Source organism: Lotus japonicus, chromosome 5, assembly GCF_012489685.1.
Source record: "Lotus japonicus ecotype B-129 chromosome 5, LjGifu_v1.2".
In the NCBI taxonomy this organism is placed as follows: domain Eukaryota; kingdom Viridiplantae; phylum Streptophyta; class Magnoliopsida; order Fabales; family Fabaceae; genus Lotus; species Lotus japonicus.
This window is the reverse complement of record NC_080045.1, coordinates 52,412,256-52,434,620: the sequence shown is the minus strand read 5'-3', so window position 1 is coordinate 52,434,620 and position 22,365 is coordinate 52,412,256. Positions and strand designations below refer to the sequence as shown.

Sequence of the window (22,365 nt, the reverse complement as noted above, 5' to 3'; positions counted from 1 at the left end):
TTGGTTGTTTTTAGGCTTTGGATGTTAGTTATGGTTTGGCTTGACCAATTTTTTATCTCATTGAGGAGGGTTGTACACCATGTCTATTTCCTCATTTTCATGGAATATTTTCTAAAAAAAATTAGGTGTCTAAACGCAGTCGCTACTATGTAGTGGTTCACACATTAGGATTGACTAGAGAACTTTTGAAATAAAAAAGTTAAATTATGATAAAATTGCGCCTAGAAGTTCCGGGTCTTTGATTGGTTGATCATGCATGATGATATTCAAGTTAATAGCTTCCGTTATCGCTACTATTTTCCTTCTTTCCCTGCTTGTTCTCGGTGTGGTCACAAGTTAGAGGACCGTATGCATTGCCTAAGAGATTGCAGGTTTTTGCGAGACATTTGGAGTAGGTTGCACTAGCATGGCCTAGGTCCTGGATGTTGATGTGTGTGAGTGGATTCAAACGCAGGTCCAGGACCAAATTCATCCTTGTTTGTTGTAGCGTTGTGGGGAGTTTGGAGGAGTCGAAACAATGTTGTCCTAGGCGATAACATATGGTATGTGGAGGCTTCTGTGACCCGGATTCTCCAAGAGCATAATGATCATGACATGTTTTTGGCGAGTGGGTTGTCGTCATGTCTTGGAGTGTTGGGGGTGACTCGTTGGAAGGCACCTTCGGCTGGTGAGTTCAAACTTAATACAGATGGATCGTTTAACCCAATTAAGATGAGAATGGGGATAGGAGGTCTTATTAGAGATACTTCAAGTGATTGGATAACGGGGTCTTATGCTGGTCATAGTGGAGGTGACCCTCTCAAGGCTGAGCTTTGTGCCTTGATGTATGGTTTAAACCTCTTGTGGAGTGCTAATATTCATTGGGCTATCTGCGAGGGGGATTGTTTGGAAATTGTGGAAGTTTTGGCGCATGAAATGCTATCTTTCCATGAGTTAGCTTTGGAGTTCCTTGACTTTGGCTTCTCCCTCCGCTTCTTCCTCACCTCCTTCTTGAACTCCACCTTTAGCTTTTTAATCCGCTTCCTATGAAAGTTATTGACACTAGATTTAATGTTCCTAAACAGACTCCGGTTGGAAATCGCGTATAAATTACAGAAAATGAATTGTCACGTAGAACGTGAGAACTCCGACAACAAGACCATATGTGAGTCTTATAATCCTTGCATGTTCGTTCTATTGGGATGAAGTAAAGATTATTATTTATGTGTTTTTGTGGTTGTCATTGTCCATTGGCACGGGTAAATTGCGAATTATCCCTTCGGCAGAACAACGGTCGAGAACTAGGGTGACCTTACATCGAATTGTCATTCTTTAGGGTCATAATATCACCCAATTGGTTTTCTCCCAATTGGTTTTCTTTCTGAGGAAGAAGTTTATTGAGATTTTAGGGACTTAGTACCTTTAACCTGAGCTACAGACAGTCTCATGTCTCAATGTACTAACTCACCTAAGTTTTGTGTTCCTCAACTTCTAACCAGTGGTGTTGCTAGAAAATGGTTTAATTGATGAAACCTTACTTGATATCCCAGAAAAATAGAATGTATCAAATACAGAAACTATTATTAACATTATGTCTAAGCGAAAATTAAACCTACATAATATAAAGTTCAAAAGAAACTTAATAATATTTAACAAGCGAACATGGTACGAACAAAATCGATGGTCCTGATATATTGTTCCTCCGACTTCTTGAACTTTTCCTTTTTGTACTCCTCCCCCAAAATTCGCTTATGCCTCCGCTTCTATTACTCATTCTTTTTTATCACCAAATCAAATTGTACTCTACTGTACGGAAGAAAAAAATACAGTCAACCAAAAATCAAAACGGGTCCTCTAAAAATTGTACTAATCTATACATTTGATCCTCTAACATCACATCATTGTACGGAAGAAAAATTCAATCATACAATAATCTATACGTCAATGATCTCTCTAATCTAGCTTCGTAACCATCATTCTATACATCAACCCTCTTCTCTAATCTCACGACCATCTCTCTAACCCCGCAATGAAACAATAATCTTTGCAGCCAACATATCCTCCAAAAGAGCGGCAACATCTAGTTCATCAGTTTACCACTGTTCAGCTAGAGGAGCTGGAGCAAGCAGAACCGCAGGGGCAGGAGGTGGAGCAAGCAGAACCGCAGGAGCCGCAGTAGGAGCAGGAGCCGCCGCAACGAGTGTGCGGAGTCTTGTGCGTTTTTCAGCTTGATTGTGCGCATTTTTATTTAAGTGATACCTACAGTACGTCCGACCAAAAAACAACAGAGTTACGACAAGAATTCTTGTTACATCTTCGTGTACCTTAGCCACTTCTTGAACTCCACTTTTAGCTTTTATTCTGTTTCCTAAGACAGTGTTTGACACTAGATTTAAACTTCCTAAACAAACTCTGGTTGGAAATGGCGTGTACATTACAGAAAATGAACATTGTCATGTAGAACTTATACTCTTTGCATGTGAATCTTATACTCTTTGCATTTTCGTTCTATCGGAATGAAGTAAAGAGTATTATTTATGTATCATTGTGATTGTCATTATCTATTGACACGAGTAAATTGCGGTATATCCCTTCGACAGAACAACATCGAGAACTAGGGTGACCCTACATCTAGTTGTCATTCTTTATGTTCCTAATGTCACCCAATTGAGTTGTTGAACAAAACCACATCTTTATAAGGAAGAGGTTGATTGAGATTTAGGGACTTAGTACATTTCACCTGAGCTACAGAGAGTCTCATGTCTCAATGTACTCAACTTAAGTTTTGTGGTCCTCAACCTCCAACCATAGGTGTTGCTAGAAAATGGTTTAATTGATGAAACCTTACTTGATATCCCAGAAAAATACATGTCGGGGGATTTGGTCTGAACCTGACATCTGCAGACACCCTTGTTTTTGTGGAGCATGACCGGAATTCTATGCGTGATCATCAGGCTATGGATAAAGCACGCAGGCTTGGCCAAGAAAAAGTAGTTAATGTACACCGTCTAATAATGCGTGACACTTTGGAAGAGCAGGTTATGAGCAAAGAAAGGTTCGAGGTGTCAGTGGCTAATGCTGCCAATAACCTAAGGCTTCTGTCAGTGAAAAGTTCAGTTGACCACTCTGATGGAGTCACTGAATTAGTAGGAAGTGGGGATTGGTGGATCTATGAGACCAATCACATTATACAGATGAATCCAATCTGGATCAAGTCTTGGCAAAGCTTAATGCTCTACACATTTCATCCAAGAAAAAGACTCCAAATTTTGACACTGGCATTGAGGAAAGTGAGGTTTGATCGATTGGTGGGGGCCCTTGGTCGTGATGTGTAAAGAATTGGTGGGAGTAGTTTTATTTTTTCTTGGATTTTGTATATATATAGAATCATATTCGTAATCGTAGTTTTAGTTGCTAACACGTCAAATATCATGTATCGTCAAATATCATCTGCTTAATCATCGATGCCATGCCATCTAGTCAAACTCTTTCAAATTTGACAAATCGCTAATTTGTATGTTTTCTCATCAAATACATAAACTACTATTAACATTATTTATAAGTGAAAATTAAACCTACATAATATAAAGTTCAAAAGAAACCTAATAACATTTAACAAGTGAACATGGTACAAACAAAATCAACGGTCGTGACCTACATCCCGATATATTGTTCCTACGACCTCTAGAACTTTTCCTTCTTGTACTCCTCCCTAGAACTCGCTTCTGGCTCTGCTTCTTCCTCTCCTCCTTCTTGAACTCCACCTTTAACTTTTTATTTGGCTTCCTATGAAAGTTTTTGACACTAGATTTAATCTTCCTAAATAGACTCCGGTTGAAAATGACGTATACATTCCAGAAAATGAATCTTGACATGTAAAACGTGAGAACCTCGACAACAAGACCATCTGTGATTCTTGTACTCCTTGAATGTTCTTTCTATCGGGATAAAGTAAAGAGTATAATTTCGGTGTCATTATGATTGTCATTGTCCATTTGCACATGCAAATTATGGATTATCCATTCGGCAGAACATCAGTCGAGAACTAGGATGACCCTACATCTAGTTGCCATTTTTTTATGATTACTTTGAGATAGGAACCTTTGTTAGAAAATAAATAGATTTAGTTTCAGAGGAATCATCAGTTTCCTGATTTCATGATAATCATAAGCTTAACAACAATTTTAACAATAATAACATATATATAATTAAATAGATATGTATAACAAATTAGCATAAATACCGGGCAATGACTCACGACCTACCCCAAATAGAAACAATCTTCCCCTTTTTCATTAGCCTTGTCGTGACCCACATCACAATGATATCCCAAAATTAGATTCTCCATAAACTCTCCCTAATTCATTCATTTGTAACTTGGTATCTCAATTCCAAGACTTCATTCGTAATAAGGGTAACATTTCCCACCAAAAATCCGCACCTCTATATGAGTGTCTGAGAGAAAAAGTTAGTGTTATTCCATGGTCTTACAAGTTTTGAATTCTCTTCACCGTTGTACCTGAGCTATACCACCACCTCTCTTTTTGAATTCTTATTTTTCAGAAAGTAAAAATATATATTAGATAGCAGCTTTAGGAACAAAGCATAAAGAGAATACACAGGGCAAGAAGGTAATTAGAGCAATAAAAAAACTAATCACCAATCATCGAAGCACACTCCCTATACGAATGCTTTAGGAACAAACACTAAGTTCTATTGCATAACTTAGCAGAAAATTTAGAATGAGGAAGAATGTTTAAGGGCTGAATTCTCTTGTATTTCTCTTGATTAACTTCTTCATCTCATACACATGTATATATAGCATGTGAGAGTCATTGTTACAAACACTAGAAGTCACCACTAGCACTTAAACGCCCCACTAAGCATTAAGTGCTTCCACTAACATAATAACAATAATTAACACATGACTCTTTACAACATGTAACCAATTCCCACTATCATAATCATACTTCACTAGAAAATAAATCAACACATTACACAACAATAACAGATGAGGAAGAAGAGCTCTACTAGTTTGTACGATGAGTGTTGTTCTGAGGGTGGCGATAAGAGTACTATAAAACATGGTTTATCTATTGTTTGCTACTAATATTGTACATTATATGTTTATCTATTATTCTTATTCATTTAAATTAATTTAAACAAATAATGGATTATTTAATTCAATCTACATATGTGAGATATGATTGTGTTACAAAATGGTTTCTAACTGAAATAAAGTTGCTAACTAGTCTTTAATATTTTTAAAATAGTCCACTTTTAGTTTTCACCAAAGTTTGACATCTGATAACTTTATCAAGTGTTTCAACATCTTTTTTTTTTTTGTGAGCAACAGGACTACATTATGCATCCATTAGCAATGCATGAAACATCATATCTATGTTCTAGTAAGAATGCAAGCCAGAGACACTCACAGCTAAATAAGGTTAATGGCAAGTTTGCGATGAGTCTAGATTGCAAAACTTATACTCAGTCATTACAAAATGAAGTGTAGATTTCATCTAAAAATATGTAAACAAGCTAATGCCATTACATCTAAGTTTGTTTCACACGAGCAATCTGGGCAGTGTCTTCAATGCTAAATGCATACTTCATGGTCATCCAATCACCATTCTCCATCATCAACCATGAAAAAGGACTCGAAGTCCGGTGTGTTCCTCCAAAAATGTTTAACAACATCGTAGACTTTCACAAATAAAGATATGAACTTTTTACTGAAGTAATCATCAATGATAGCAGGAGATGATCCATTCATTAGAATCTTGATCTTATGTTCTTTATGTTGACAGGTGTTTCTAATTAGTCGGACCAAATCTCTAAGAATCGTATCTTCATAGTGCACGTGTTTTTTTTTTCAGGATGAGCGACCAAAATAGTGAACTGAGATAACAGCTCCAGGTATCCTCAATATACACATTATTTACTTCAGACTCTAGAGCTATGACAGCAGCAGCATATTTATGCATTGGAGAAAGTTTGTTACTTGCTTCAGTATAGAAACCTAGTTTCCTCTCTGGACCCCAGAACAAAGGATGGGCGCGGACATAGTATGTATCCGACTTATCTGCCGGGAGAAAGCTTAATAGATCCTTCACAAGGTGTTTGGCTTCTTCATTACAAATAGTAGTGAGACGCTTCTTATCATTGTTGATGTTATATTGCCAATTGTTCATATCTTGCATCTCTCCAAAGGGATGGTCTCCATGTGATAGGCAGAAAGAGATGATTAAGCCTAACCCGAAACGGTCTAGTCCTGATGTTTCTTGTGGGGCTGTTGGCTCAACTCTGGGGCTAGCCATCCTTGAGTGTGACCACGACTCATTGAGACTTTGGAGCGCAAGCGGACAACTTCTTCAAAAATCATAATGTTGCCCGGATCTAAACATTTATGAATAGCTCCTTGCTTTTGAAAGTAATGCACAGAAGAAACTACATCCCTTATTATGTTAAATAATAAGCAAGTTGGTTTACTCTGAGCATCCCACAAACGATAATCAAAGTTGACTTTGTTAAGGAAGACACGTTTTTTCTCATTGTCATGCTGTGGTTTAGCTACCCATGCAGCATAACTGATCAGCTCAAACAGTGTACATTTAGCTCGCTCCAGATAGAGTTCCATAAAATTTTCATGTTCCACATGATGATACAAACGGACAATGTTTCGACCATTGTCGTGCTCCTTGTATGCTGCTATTTCAAGTCTTGCTTTTTCTTTATCTTTAGTCCTCTTAATTGCAATGTCCCGGTCGTCCCATCTGTCTTCGTGTACCTCTACTACATCACTCTTTGCTATCAAACTATCTACATTAAAGGCATGGCTGAGACGCAGTGCGTCTCTCTCACTTCTGCTGAGCTGAGCGGCTGAGCGAGAATAGACGAATTTCGAGTTTCTCTGTGAAGTGCAATGTGTGTGTTTCAACATCTTTTACTTGCAGATTTGGGGGGTTTGTTTGCAATCATCATTTTGTTTTCAAATCATGTCGTGAATAAGGTCAAGGTTGAGCCACCATTTAGAGGTAGAACAAACCATCATTAGACAACAATTTTTTGGGTTTGGTTTAGACTATGAAACAAGAAATAATCAGTAGTTAAAACTTAAGGGTCTTGTATTTTGTTGATAGACCACTGATTTTGACATATGTTTTTAAGCATGTCAAGTTACAACCTAAATCCAAAAAAAATTGACTTGATAGCAGGCAAGGGAGAACGGAAGAGAGCTCCACTTGAACATGAGTTTTTATATAAGATAATATACATAATGCAGCCCCTAATCGAACGATAAAAGGAAAAATTAATTAAAACGAACTAAACTGAAAAGCTGAGATACTAGTAACAACGAAAGACACGACCAAATAGCAACATTTTTTCTAGTCCATACGTGTTACACTGCGCAAATCACACAAAGTTGGTGTGAAGCATATATAACAATAATTTACAAACCAAGAAGCTCGAGCCTACTAATTTAGATTAGAAAGTGTATTGGAATGATTATTAACAATAAAATTCGAAGGTAAATAGGAGAAGCAACTTTACTCATTTAGCAGATGTATCATAAGTAAATGAGTTGATTTCTGATAAAGCACAAGGACTCTCAAAATTTCTCAGTAACACTATCCAATGATAGATGCAGCAAAAGTTGCATGTCATATCTCATTGTCACTATTAATGAGGTTTTGATAGATGGTAAGTGATGAAAAAAATTGCAACTTTCCGTTGAAACTGAAAGTAACCTCTTCTCCTAAGTACTATAGTAAATTAAGAAGCTTTGTATGCATTCTCTTGAATTGGCTTGGTCATTTGATTCACAACTCTATATATCTCAACGTAAAACTGAAATAGATTAAGCAATAACCACAAATTGTACAGATAATAAGAGAAAATTAATTTTCGCGGAAACCGATATCATGCGTATATAAAAACAGCAAATCAAACTGCTAATAAACATTATCATCACCCAACCTATTTTATAAATTTGAAAACATCCATGCTTACGATTTATGGATAAAATGTTATACTTCTAAATCAATTGTATGAAGTCATGCTGAGGCCTGAGAAGAACGAATTTGAAAGCTAAATCATTAGACTTTGTCATGTAGAACGTGATAATCATACTTGTTGAACAGACTCGGGTTGGAAATGACGTATACATTCTAGAAAATGAACCTTGTCTTGTAGAACGTGAGAACCCTGAAAACAATATCATCTGTGAATATTATACTCATTGCTTGTTCTTTTATCGGGATAAAGTAAAGAGTATTACTTCTGTGTCATTGTGATTTCATTGTCCATTGGCACGCGTAAATTGCGGATTATCCCTTCGATAGAACAACATTGAGGACTAGGGTGACCCTATATCTAGTTGTCATTCTTTAGGGTCATAATGTCACCCAATTGTGTTATTGGACAAAACCACATCTCTATAAGGAAGAGGTTGATTGAGATTTTTGTGACTTAATATCTTTCACCTAAGCTACAGACAATCTCATGCCTTAATGTTCCTAACCTAAGTTTTGTGGTCCTCAACCTCCAACCATTGGTGTTGCTAGAAAATAGTTTAATTGATGAAACCTTACTTGATATCCCAGAAAAATAGAGTGTATTAAATATGAAAACCACTATTAACATTATGTCTATGTGATAATGAAACCTACATAATATAAAGTTCAAAAGAAACCTAATAATATTTAACCAGCGAGCATGGTACGAACAAAATCAATGGTTGCGAGCTGCATCATGATATTTTGTTCCTCTGACCTCTTGAACTTTTTGTTCTTGTACTCCTCCCCCAAAATTCTCTTATGCCTTTGTTTCTTCCTCTCCTCCTTCTTCAACTCCACCTTTAGCTTTTTATTCCGCTTCCTCTGAAAGTTTTTGACACTAGATTTAATCTTCTTAAACAGACTCCGGTTAGGAATGACGTATACATTTCAGAAAATGAACATGACATGTAGAATGTGAGAACCCTGACAACAAGACCATCTGTGAATCTTATACTTCTTGTTTGTTCGTTTTATCAGGATAAAGTAAAGAGTAGGCCTGTCCAACATTTTTTGTCCCGACCGGCCCGTGGCCAAAAAAAGGCTTTTTGGGCAGGCCGAGTCGGTTATCGGGTCTTACAATTAAAAAAACCGGTTTTAACCGGGTTAGATCCGCCGCCACCACCCCTCCCTGCGTCGCCATACTCTGTGCCGCCACCACCCTAGCCACTCACTCCACCACTGCATCTGCATGGCTTCTTGCCTTCTTCCTCCATGCTTCTCTGGTCCGTAATAGCTTGTTCATCTTCATTTTGCCTCAATCGATTCTGATATCGCAAGATGAAATGAACATGCTATTTCGCATGAGAAAAGCAATTGAAAACTTGTTCTTGACTATGTTGTTCTTGGTTAATTTGTTTGGTAATGGTTCTTCATCTTTCTGTTCTCTGCAAAATCCGGTGGAACCGACCCGACCCGCCCGTTACCCGATCCAAACCGACACATCTCATGGTCGGTTACGGGCCCAATTTTATGTCATGCGGGTTCGGTCGGTGGACCTTTTTGGGCCCGAAACCGACCGAACCCGACCGGTGGACAGCCCTAGTAAAGAGTATCACTTCTGTGTCATTGTGATTGACATTGTCCATTGGCACGCGTAAATTGTAGATTCATAAGCCTTCTTCAAAATTGTAGTTCTAAATCGTATATCATATATCAAAAAGTCAAGGTACCTTGAGTGTGAGACCCAAGTTTTTAAGCTTAGAATAAACCGAATAAAATTCCTATTCACGATTAGTTTGGATGTAACGTGAAGGAAAACCTGAACAAGTTTATCGAATGGAATTAATTTATGAAGGAGAAAGTTCAGGAAAAGGCTAAAGATAGTATTAAAGTCGATATAAGCTATAGCGCAAGTAGTATTCACTTATATCTAGGACGAGAGCGATCGTAAACGATTAATTTACACTTAAAGACACGATGGAAACTAATTCCAAAAATCTTCAGAGAAATGTTAGAACTTCTCTTAATCTTTTATAAACAAGCGTTTCGATACGAAACCCTGGAATGTACGAATGTCAAATTCCAATACTCGGAAGTTTGCCGAAACTAAATCCCTGATAGTTCAAGAACCCTAAAATCAACCGACGATGAAGACTTTTTCTATTCGGAGCTTCAAACGAAGATTCCACACGCGTACACCCATTTTTGTCGATGTTTTGAATCTTTCTTCAGAACGAAGTTTTCTCATCCGACATCAACTGCAAAAAGTAGTTTTTCGGGATAAATCGATTCACACCGATTTTGGATCGTTTGCCTTAATTCCAAGAAACCTATTTTGAGTTATGGAATTCTGTCGCCAGAACCTATCTTAGAATTCACCGAGGAATACGCGGGAAAAATCGGAATCGCGAAATTTTCATTTTTCCGCATTTTCCATAACCTATAAATAGCTTGAAAAAAATCAAAATTTTCCAAACCCTTGCACCTTGAACCCGCGAGCTTGGAGGAGAAGGAGGAGGAAAAATATTTTCGCCGTTTCTTGCCCGATCGCTGCACCGTTCGTTGCTACTCGAAGACATCGAGGTATAGATGCTATCTCTCACTTTTGATCCTCAATTCTGTCATTTTTCTCTATGTCTTTCTGTGCTCAAAGTTTTGAGCTTTTTGTAAAACTGTCCAAATAACTCGATTTCTCTGTCTAAACTTATTCCCTGCATGCCCAAGAGCATGTTTAGCGGATTACATTTTGCCGAATGTCGCCGAAATGCCGCCGAATTTCAATTCTGCTTGAAAAACCCATTTTTAGCTAAAGTTTCATCCTTTAGACTGAAAACTCTTGACTTAGCTTAGCGCTAGTAGGATTAGTTGTCATAAACGTCGTTGGTGACGTCCCCATCTAATTTGTTTTTCGAAATTCCAATTTTGAAATTCCGAGCTAAAAACACTGACCAAAATACCCCTGCGACAATTTTCGATCCGATAATTTTTCCGAGCTTTGATTCGCCTTAGTTACGACTAATGATAGCCTAGGAACCAAGTTTGATCGAAGAAAAATCGGCGCACACAATTAGTGTGTGTGGCCGAGAGCACCTCCATAGGGGGAGGAAAATTCTTTTTTCGAAAACTTGTCTTAACGCGTTAGATTATCGTACTTCGGAGTTTATAATGCTTCGTGTAACCCTAGTACTTATTGTTTGCTGAGTTTCTGACTCATTGTGATTGAATTCTGTGATTTTGCTCTAAGGTTTGTTTGGGGAATTCTGTGGAGCTGAAGAGGAAAGTTGTGAAGGAAAGCTTGAGGAACACGCTGGAGGAGTTACAGGTGAGGGCTACTCACTGAATACTAGCTAATGTTTTAGGTGTCGACGAATTCGACTTGATTTACTGTTTATGCACTTGATTGTGTTTGACTGGGACAAATGTTTTCTGAGGCTACGGCTGACAAATGATAATCATTTATTGCTGGAATTGTCTTTGATATTGATTCATATGTTATGTGCTAAATGGTTAATCTAGGATGTGTTGATATTGATCTACATGCTATGTGCTAAATGGTTAATCTAGGATGTGTTGATATATGTGCCATGAATGTTGGATTGTGTTACTTTGATTATGAGATTACACATATATCTGTTGTACGTCAGAGAGGATAAACTGGCAATTATGCCAGAACTTATCATGAGATTTTGGGAAAGTTTGACGGGACGAACGGAGGTTCGGGCTCTTAATAATTTATTAGTGGATCGATACCTTCTCTGGGAATTAATTGGGATTATGGGATCTTTTGAACTCATAAGATTTGAGACAAAACTAAATGGAAACCATTTCACAAGGAAAATTCATAATACATTAAACAACCTCTGAACCCTTTAAATAATGATAACAATCTCAGATGAGAGCTTAGGGTTTGGATATTAGCTTTGGAAAATGAGAAGTATCGCCGAATCCAAGATTTAGGAAAACTAATAAGTTTCTGAGTATTTTATAAAGCTGTCTCCGCCACTGCCTAACCCTTAAATGATTGTCATATTTGGACTGCAGAATTACCCACGATCAGATATACCATTAGAGGGAGATTGAAAGAATAAGAAGAAACTATGTGAACACTTATTTTTTAAGGCATGTGAATGAATTCAATCAATTGAAATCATATATTTCTTATAATGCATGACATAACAAAATTGTGCTCACCTCATGAAGAGAAGGGATATCGTGGATTCTAGAGTGTAGAAATATAATTGAAAGAATAGTATGAAACTATGAATGCGCAACTTACGTACGGGTGGTTGGTTCAAGTGGTACGTACATGTTTGATTCTCCTTAAGTAAGGTCTCGGGTTCGAATCTTGTGAATGAAAAAAAAACTCTGTTGAGAGAGTTGGCTCCACCATGATGTGGATGTTCCTGGGTCAAATAGAATTGTCTCCAAAGCATAACACTTGTCTTACACAAAAACTATGAATGGGCATCGGACTTGAAACTGTTCTTACTTCTTACCTCACTTGAAGATTTAGTTTTGTCACATCTTAACACAATTAGTGAGTATGAATTAGTCTACATTTTTTTATTTGAGTTGTCTGTTCTTGGCTCTGAATTTCATTATTTATTTGTGTGACATGTCCGTAGAATGACCGCTACATTCACTGTATGTTTTTTTTTTACAAAGGAACATGTTCATTGTACGCATGCATAGTCAATATTTGACCTTTTCTAAATGTAATAATTTATGACTCGAATATGTTATTCTTTGTGGGATATAGCTTTCTTAATTTTCAACACGATCTACATAGGGTACTTTGTAAAATAATTTGGGGTTAATAGTCAAGTTGGTCATTGAATGTCTCGTCCGCCATTAAGTATGTCCCTAAACGTTTAAAATACATCTCGTGGTCTTTGAATGTGGCAAACATCATTCAAGTTAGTCTCTAACGTTAAAAAGTGAGACGACTGTTAACGACAATAGTGACATGAAAGTTAATTTTCCATCTAGGAGAGCCTACTGGAAAATATGTATTTTCCCCAAAAAATGAAACTTCCTAAGCACGTGTCAGAGGCTGATAGGTTGAAATGGTGGTCAAATTGGTCCCTCCCACCTTCCTCTCCATATTAGGAACTCTCCACTTCTAGTTGTCCTGAAAGAGAAGAAATAATGTGAGCATGGGGAATGAAGGTGCGTTGGAGGTTTAGGTGGTGGTTAGGTGAAGCGATTAAAGTCATCGACATAGAGGTTGGGGAAGGATTGTCTAAGGTGCTAATTAGAAGAAGAACGAGGGAGGTCTTCATCAACGTGGCGAGGACCTTGCTGAGGCGGTCACCGGAGTCACTACACATACAAATATATATTTTCGTATAAGAATAACATTATGATAAATGGGCAAGGTACACAGATCACCATTGCGTAAAAGATTCATAAGCCTGCTTCAAAATTGTAGTTCAAAATCGTATATCATATATCAAAAGGGAAAAAATACATATATCTGGAAAGATGGAGCCATAATCTTCCATGCCATGAATAAAGTCAAGGTACCTTGAGCCACCATTTAGAGGTAGAGCAAACCATCATTTAGACAACAATTCTTTGGGTTTGGTTTGGACATTGAAGCAAGAAATAAATAGTAGTTAAAACTTAAAATGGGTTCCCACTAGGGTGGGGAACTATTTTTTTGGTCCATGGGTGGACCATTGATCAAATACCATTAGATCTAAGATTCTTAGAATATTCCTTGAATTAACGGTCAAGATTGAATGGAAGTTAAAAGGGCATAAATGTAAATGGATGTTCAACCTAATCCAACACCCAGCCTCTCTCTCACTCTGCTTGCTTCTGGAAAGCACTGTACTGTCGGTGGCTGGGGAAGAAGGCACCGTCCTCCACCACCTTTCCTCAACACCTCAGCCCATACTCTCGCCTCCTCCCCGCGAGCCCCGACCCAGGCACGGCCGCCTCCGCCTCCGATGGACTAGGAATAACATCAACAAGAACATTCTTAGTCTGAATCCTCAAATGGACATACAAATTGCCAACAAGATGAAGATTATATATGATGATTATCATTTTCAATAGACCCAGTTTATTCTACCTAAAAGGAGCGTTTGTTTATATTAATCCCATGAACCCAGTACTACATTTGATTTTAAATCCATGCCAAATTGCCAGCAAGATAAAACCCAAATTTCATCAAAACCCAAATTTCATCAAAACCCAGATCGAAGATGCAACAAATTTCCAGATTTCGTAGCCTGGAGTAGTTGTGGAGGAGGATGAGTGGCAGAGGGGAGGAGGTACTGGATTTGGATCTGAACGGCGCCGACGGCGACAACAATCCAGGGCCCGGCGAGCGAGGAGGTCCATTTGATGAAGTTGGAGTCACGGCGGTTGGAGTAGGGTGTGACGGCGGAGTAGAGGAGGCCGGAGAGGACGTCGAAGTTAGCGTCGATGTCTTTGAAGACAGAAACAGTGTCGAGAGTGGATTGGTCGTAGCCGTATATGGGTTTGAGGATTGGGGAGTATATGCTGAAGGTGTAGGATGCAGAAAGTGCAGATTGGGAAGATCTAGATATGGGGAAGGAGAAGAAGGGATTAGGGTTTTAATTTTTTTATATGTAAATTACTAAAAACACCCTTGGTCCATGGGTGGACCATTTTTTAAACATGACCACCCTAGTGGGCACCCTTAAAATGGTCTTGTATTGTGGATAGACCACTTATTTTGACATATGTTTTTAAACATGTCAAGTTACAACCTAAATCCCAAAAAAAATAGACTTGATAGCAGGCAAGGGAGAATGAGAGAGAGCTCCACTTGAACATGAGTTTTTATATAAGATAATATACATAATGCAACCCCTAATCGAACGATAAAAGAAAAAATTAATCAAAACAAACCAAAATGAAAAGCTGAGATAAAAAGGCACTAGTAAAACGAAAGACACGACCACATAACAATATTTTTTTCCAGTCCATACGTGTTACACTGCACAAACCACACAAAGTTGGTGTGAAACATTTATAACAATAATTTACAAACCAAGAAGCTCGAGCCTACTGATTTAGATTAGAAAGTGTATTGGAATGATTATTAAGAATAAAATTTGAAAGTAAATAGAAGAAGCAGCTTTACACATTTAGTAGATGTATCATAAGTAAATGAGTTGATTTTTGATAAAGCACAAGGACTGTCAAAATTTCTCAGTAACAAGATCCCATGGTAGATGCAACAAAAGCTGCATGTCATAACTCATTGTCACTATTAATGAGGTTTTGATAGATGGTAAATGATTAAACACATTGTAACTTTCCATTGATACTATAGTAAATTAGGAAGCTCTGTATACATTCTCTAGAAAGCCATTTGATTCGCAATTATATATTTCTCAACCTAAAACTGAAATAGGTTAAGCAATAACTACAAATTGTACCGATAATAGGAGAAAATTAAATTTCCCCGAAGCCGATATCATGCGTATATAAAAACAGCAAATCAAACTGCTAATAAACATAATCATCAGCCAACCTATTTTATAAATTTGAAAACATTCATGCTTACAATTTATGGATAAAATGTTCTACTTCTAAATAATTGTATGAAGTCATGTTGAGGCCTGAGAAGAACAAATTTGAAAGCTAAATCGGTTGATTTGTTGGAAGAGCAAATTTGATTATGAATCAAGGCTTCAAATGAATAACTACAAATAGAAACTAAGTTAGGTCCAAACTCACAAATGTATGCACAAAATCCACCCAACAAATTCAGCACAACAAAGAAGACTAACACTTATCAAAGCAAAAACTACTAGGCCAAGTATAACAAACATAGAATTGAAAAACACAATCAGCAATACAAAGAAAAACCAGTAAAATAAGTAATTGATAAGTTGTAAACAAAAACCCTTCAAGCTTAAAAGTTAAAACTATCACACCATTAACAATCCTAAAGTAAAAATTATTATAAAAAAGAAGAAGATGTAGAATGACATCCCGGAAAAGCACAAACTGCAGGGAAAAGCACAAACTTTTATTGGTGGGGCACAATCTATATCTGATTTGCTATCACCTATTGCTATGAGTCCATTGACTTGTGAGTGAGTGAAATACTAAATTAGCTTGCTGTTAACAATTTTTACTGAAACCTTGCTTCTTCTAAGTTAGTTGGATGCAAAAGAAAGTAAAAATATAAACATGAAGCAAACTATGGTGAAAAATAAAAGAACTAAATGTATCTTTGTCTCCCAGCATGCAGCTTAAGATCAGCACACAAAAGAAGCACGAGCGTGGTTGGGGTGGAGGCAAGAGAGTCCAGGTATTTCTCCTCCAAGTTTGTCCATAACCTTTAGAGTGAGGTCCAAGTTTGTAACTCGACCACGAGTCTCTTCCATTACATCAAGTATGGAATTGGTAAAAGCCCCATATGATGTTCCCTTTGGTGGGGGGGCAAGAATAATTCAGATATATTTTCCCAGGGCTGGTTTAGAGTGTATTGATAATGTCGGAAAGGCGTGAACAAAATTACAAGAGAGAGATATGGAAGGGTGGTGGTGCTTTCAGTTATCTCCTCGTTATCGTTGAGGATATCGACAGAAGACAATTTGGTGGATGTTAAAATCCTATATTCCGCGGCCAATGTGACTTTTGCATCAAACTTGAGCTCTTGAATCTTCTTCAAGTGTTCATCATAACTTAAGGGAATTATGGGTATTTTAGGGCAAGGACAAGCATCACAAGGTTCAGTTAGGCAATCAGATACAAATGTGAGATTACAACCCATTTGGACGCGCTCCAAATAAGTGCCCTGAAAAAAGAATCTGGGACATGTTCTCCATCAGGGGCAAGAATAAGGCCATTAGAACAGCCATAGACAATGGGGTGGATGAACAGGATGTCGCTTGGATGAGCAGTCTCAACCAGCCAGAATGGCTCCTCTTGTATGTTCTGACGAGTGATGAGTTTGGTGTCGTCGTGAACATTAGGGAAGTATCGCTTGCTTCGATTCATCCATCTAAGGCTCACCCGTTTTTTTTATTCAACCCTAATGTATTGTCGAGCCTTTTTTATATAGCAATTCTTATTCTTATTTTAATTATACAAAATTCTAAAATCATTAATTAAATTAAATTAAATTTCAGTAACCTATTATTTTTTTACATACGAATAGTAAAATGTAGGGATGAAAAATAAAATAATTACAATTATTTTTTGGTGTTAAGGAATTCAAAAACAAAACACGAAAAGAAACAAAAAGCAAAACAAAACCAAACTAACTAATCCCTCTGTTAGTGGCTAAGATTGCAGGGGGAGGAGAGTCGAAGCAGGCAAAGGGGTAGTGGGAACCATCGGCCAACTTGGCGAGCTTGTCCGCGACTGAATTGCAGAAACGCTGGACCAGGACTAGGGAAACCTCTCAATCCAAATGAAGGAGCTGCAAGGAAGCAGCTATCTCAGAGGAGTAAATTGGCAGAGCCCCTACCCTTTTATTCTGGAGAGTAGAGATGGCTTGCCCACAATCAAATTCACACAGGACCTCGCGAAAGCCTTTATGCCAACACAACGAGAGCCCTTGATGAATTGCGGATCGCTCAGCAAGAAGAGGATCGCCATGACCAACCTTAGCCATGAAACCGAACACCCAAGCACCAGAATGATCCCTCACAACTCCACCGGTCGTGCACAGGGAAGAGAAAGGGACACAACTACCATCGACGTTCAGCTTAACCCACCGCGCTGGAGGCAGAAACAAAAACAATATATTATTAAAAACAAAAACAATATATTACATGGACTCCACTTAGCATATTCGCATCCTACAAACACATATTGAGATGATAAAAAATTGAAAAATTATATACTATTTTATACATAAAAGATATGCAATAGTTATAATTGTTTTTTTTTTTTACATTATATGATTCTTTTTTTTATTCACGCTGTAATGGTATCGCAACACCGGCTATCACAGTAGCCAAACCGCATTCGCGGCCGAAACCGCAATTTAAAACTCAGCCTTAGGCACCTTGTAATTATTTAGCCATAAATAAGAGACGTTTAATTAAGGTGTATTCGAGGTCTTCCCTTCTCCGTATTCAATCATGTGTAGAATTTTTTCAAAGTAAAGGCCAATTGAAATAGAAAAAGGGGGTTAACGTGAGAGTTGCATATACTCTAATTCCGCCTACAATTACGACTCAATGATTTGTGATAATTTTCTTGGCAAACAAGTACAGGTTGGAGTTAGAAGAGCAACAAATTTTTTTTTTTTTTTGACAGAAGAAGAGCAACAAATTTGATTATGAACCAAGGCTTCAAATGAATAGCTACAAATAGAAACGAAGTTAGGTCCAAACTCACAAATGCATGCACAAAATCCTCCCAACAAATTCAGCTTAAAACCATCACACCATTAACAATCCTAAAGTTAAAAATTATTATAAAACAAGAAAGAAGGAAAAGAGATGATGTAGAATGACATCCCGGAAAAGCATAATTTTGTGCACTTAGTATGCTCCTAGTTGCAGGGAAAAGCACAAACTTGTATTGCTGGGGCACAATCTATATCTGATTTTCTATCACCTAGTTATTGGTTATTGCTATGAGTCCATTGACTCGTGAGTGAGTGAAATACGATATTAGCTTGCTGTTAACAATTCTTACTGCTATTGCTTACCATGTAATTAGGAGGCAGTCCAGAAACCTTGCTTCTTCCAAGTGATAGCTGATTGTATCCATTGTAGACAAGCTTGGCCCGTCATGTACATCTAGATATAAGGTATGCTTGGCAAGCAACATTGTATCTTTGTCTCCCAGTAGCATAAGATCAGCACACAAAAGAAGCAAAAGCGTGGTTGCAGTGGAGGCACGAGAGCCCAGGCGGTGTTTCTCGTCTAAGTTTGTCCATAGCCTTTAGAGCGAGGTCCAAGTTTGTAAGTGGAGCATGAGTCTCTTCAAGTACATTGAGTATGGAATTGGTAAAAGCTCCATATGGATATGATGTGTGGTTAATTCCCTCCGGTGGGGGGAATAATAATTCAGATTCATCTTTGCAGGGCTGGGTGGCAGTGTTTGGGAAAGGCGTAAACAGAATTACAGGTGAAGAATCCTCGGTGCTGGTTTCAGTTTTGTCGAATTTGAGGGTGAGGATATCAACAGAAGACAATTGAGTGGGTACTATCATTTTATAGTAGCCAGTAACATATGTGGCTTCTTTCAGAAGTTTCGGATTAAACAAGGCCTCTTTAATTTTATTCCATCGTTCCTCCCGATTTATGCGAGCTATCGGTATTTTAGGACAAGGACAACGCTCAAGCGGTTCAGTTAGGCAATCAGATACAAATGTGAGATTACAACCCTTTTGGACGGCTGTCCATATAAGTTCCCTGAAATAATGATCTGTTTGCATTGCATATAATCAATTCAATTAATTCAATCAATCAATGAATAAAATGAACAAAACAAATAAGTGATAGTGATATAGTTACTACCTGAGATATGTTTTCCATCAGGGGCACGAATAAGGCCATGAGAACAGCCATGGGCAATGAGGTGGATGAAGAGGATGTCACCTGGACAAGCATACTCAACCAGCCAGTATAGCTTATCTCGTATGTTCTGACTAGTGGGATTGGTGTCATCGTTAACGTTGTCCTCCTGAATCATGAGAGTGATGTCAACCTGTGAAAACCCACCATGTTTTACCAGATAATTTTTCATCCTCAATATCTGCCCTTTGATGTCAATCTTCTTCTGCGGGTCTGGGTGCTTCAATCCAATCAACACAGCATTCTTGCTTCTCGAATCCATCTTAGCCTTCTTCTTCTTCTTTGACATGTTCAGATCCATCGAACCCTTCTTCTTCTTCGATTCATCCCTCTCAGTCTTCGATATTATCTCACCCTTCTTCTTTTTTGACATCTTCAGATCCATCTTTTCTTCAATCTTCAACTTCAATTCATCCATCTCTGCTTTCTTCTTCTCTTTCGATTTCATTCAACCCTAATGTTAATATATACCCATTCTTAATTATACAAAATTCTAAATAATGTTTTTTAAGGTAAAGATAATGTTTTTTTTTAAATAGGTCAAAATAATGTTAAATGATCATTAATTCAAGTTGAGTCACCTATTGGCAATATTAATATTTTTATATTTTTCGATGGTTCCCGAAAAGCAAAGAAAACGCTATAGATAGGGATCAAAAATAAAATAATTACAATTTTATTAAAAATATTGGATATATTACATGAACTAAAATGCACTATACCTATACGATGACTCAACTCGACTATGCTTTGGTGAATGACAGTTGGAGGGTCTTTATGGCCGATTCTGAAGGTTAATCATTTTTTTCAAATTCCGAGTACATCATAATCCTATTTTGGTCAAATGTTGTACACACTGTCGGCGAGCTCATATATTTATGTTTGAGGAGGTCTGTCTTCAGAATGTGGGGAGGTTGTGCCTGAAACATGGTCTAGTTCTTCTTCTACTGGTTTGCATCAAAAGCTTGCAGAGGTTGGTGCAGCCTTGGAGAGTTGGGAGAAGGAAAAGTATGGTAGTATTCCTAAAAAGGTCGAGGAGACAAGGGTTTTGCTGCAATTCTGAAGGATCAAACATCTCAAGTGGGAGGACATATTCAAAGGGCAGAAGCCGAATTGGACTCTTTGCTAGAGCAGGAGAAAATTGTGTGGAGTCAACGGTCAAAGGCCACATGGCTTCAACATGGGCATCGTAACATTAGGTTCTTCCATCAAAAAGCATCGGAGCTCAAACGCAATCTGATTGAGGAGATCAAAGATGATGATGGTAAGACGTGGGTTGATGATGTTCATATTGGTAGAGTCCTAACGTGCTATTTTGGGACTTTGTTCTCTAGCTCGGGGCCGACGTGGATTGAGGAAGTCACATCCTTGGTGGCGGGTATGATAACTCAGGGTCACCTGGCTATATATTTTGAATGCACCTTTCACGAGAGAGGAGGTTGAGAGTTCTTTATTCATGATGCATCCGACAAAGGCACCTGGTTTGGATGCCTTCTGTTTATTTATTATCTAACAAAAGTTAATGGTGAGATGGTAAAATTTGACACTCTCAAGTTTTTTTACACTTGAGAGGATCCCAGCACGTTTTGGGTGGTTGTGAAATCTTTTCATGATTTTAAAGCCAGTATATGTTGAGGCAGAAGCTCAAGTGTCATTCATAATCATTTCAACTAATCGGTTAAGTTTAATGATAATGTTATAATGATCCCGAATTTTCTATTTGAGGAATGGTTGACTGGTTTGATTATAAATGTGCTACATTGGTATTTCCTGAAATGTATACTGCGATGTGAAATTCTGATAACGGAATAACTATTTATTCAAAGTTTAGAATGATTTCTATTAAACTTAATTGTACTGATTGGTTGACGATGTAAAAGAACTTTACATCATCAGTGCATCATCATTTTTTTCATTGGGTAGTGTGGCTTAATTTAACTAGGAATATAGACATAGTTTATGGTACTTTCTTTACTCTTCTTTGAAGTAGCTTAGTTTATGAACACATCTAAAATCTGGTTGAAGTAGGACAAGACATAATATTTCCTTGCTGGTGTACCAAGGGAATTTTTTCTTAGTTTACTTTTTTCTTTCTTTTTGTTTTCCTCTTCACTTCCTATCAATATTAGAGCATGTTCACAAAGCATAAATATGTTCAATTTTGTTATTCTAGAGGCAATTAAGAGTTAGAGCAAATGGGAGATGAAAAATAGCATAGAGAAAAACATAAGTTGTAGTCTTTTGTTATGGGGGTTCTGATACAAATACTGCTACTGTTTTTTTTTTTAATGACGATATGCATGCTTGATTAACAGGCTATGCAGCTATAGGACGCATGAGAATTTAGCAGCTGATAGCAACACAAGAGAGGATGCGAAATTCTCTCCTTCAATGCGCGGTTGATGATAAATTAGTCTCATGGGTGTGAGATATATTGGAAAAATAAAATGTAGAAAAGTTGGTCCGTGCATCGCACAGTTGGCTACCTAGTACCAAATATAGAATTGAAAAACACAATCAGCAAAACAAAGAAAATCTAGTAAAATAAGTAATTGATACGCTGTAAACAACAACCCTTCGAGCTTAAAACTATCACACCATTAACAACCCTAAAGTGAAAATTATTATAAGAAAAAAAGAGATGATGTAGAATGACATCTCGGAAAAGCAGACTTTTGTGCACTTAGTAGGCTCCTAATTTTATGCTGACTTAACTGCAGGGAAATGCACAAACTAACTAATGTGGGAACCAAACTAACTAATCCCTGTTAGTGGCTAAGACTGCAGGGGGAGGAAAGTCGAAGCAGGCAAAGGGGTGGTGGGAACCATGGGCCAACTTGGCGAGCTTGTCCGCGACT

General features: G+C 37.7%; 1 protein-coding gene across 1 annotated transcript; it reads right to left on the bottom strand.

Annotated features, from left to right (window-relative positions):
* Positions 1-18,786: 18,786 nt before the first annotated feature.
* LOC130719760 (metacaspase-1-like) lies at positions 18,787-19,925 on the bottom strand. Its single transcript, XM_057570368.1, has 2 exons — positions 19,451-19,925; positions 18,787-19,358 (listed from the first exon to the last, which is right to left on the bottom strand). The coding sequence occupies exons 1-2, from the start codon at positions 19,923-19,925 to the stop codon at positions 18,787-18,789; spliced, it is 1,047 nt and encodes a 348-aa protein (XP_057426351.1).
* Between the last annotated feature and the right edge of the window lie 2,440 nt (positions 19,926-22,365).

Bases quoted from the DNA above. Each gene is read 5' to 3' on its own strand.
- LOC130719760 (XM_057570368.1), bottom strand. From the start codon at position 19,925: ATGGATGAATTGAAGTTGAAGATTGAAGAAAAGATGGATCTGAAGATG. The intron at 19,359-19,450 runs GTAGTAACTATA...CAATGCAAACAG, and splicing joins TGATGGAAAACATATCTCAG to ATCATTATTTCAGGGAACTT.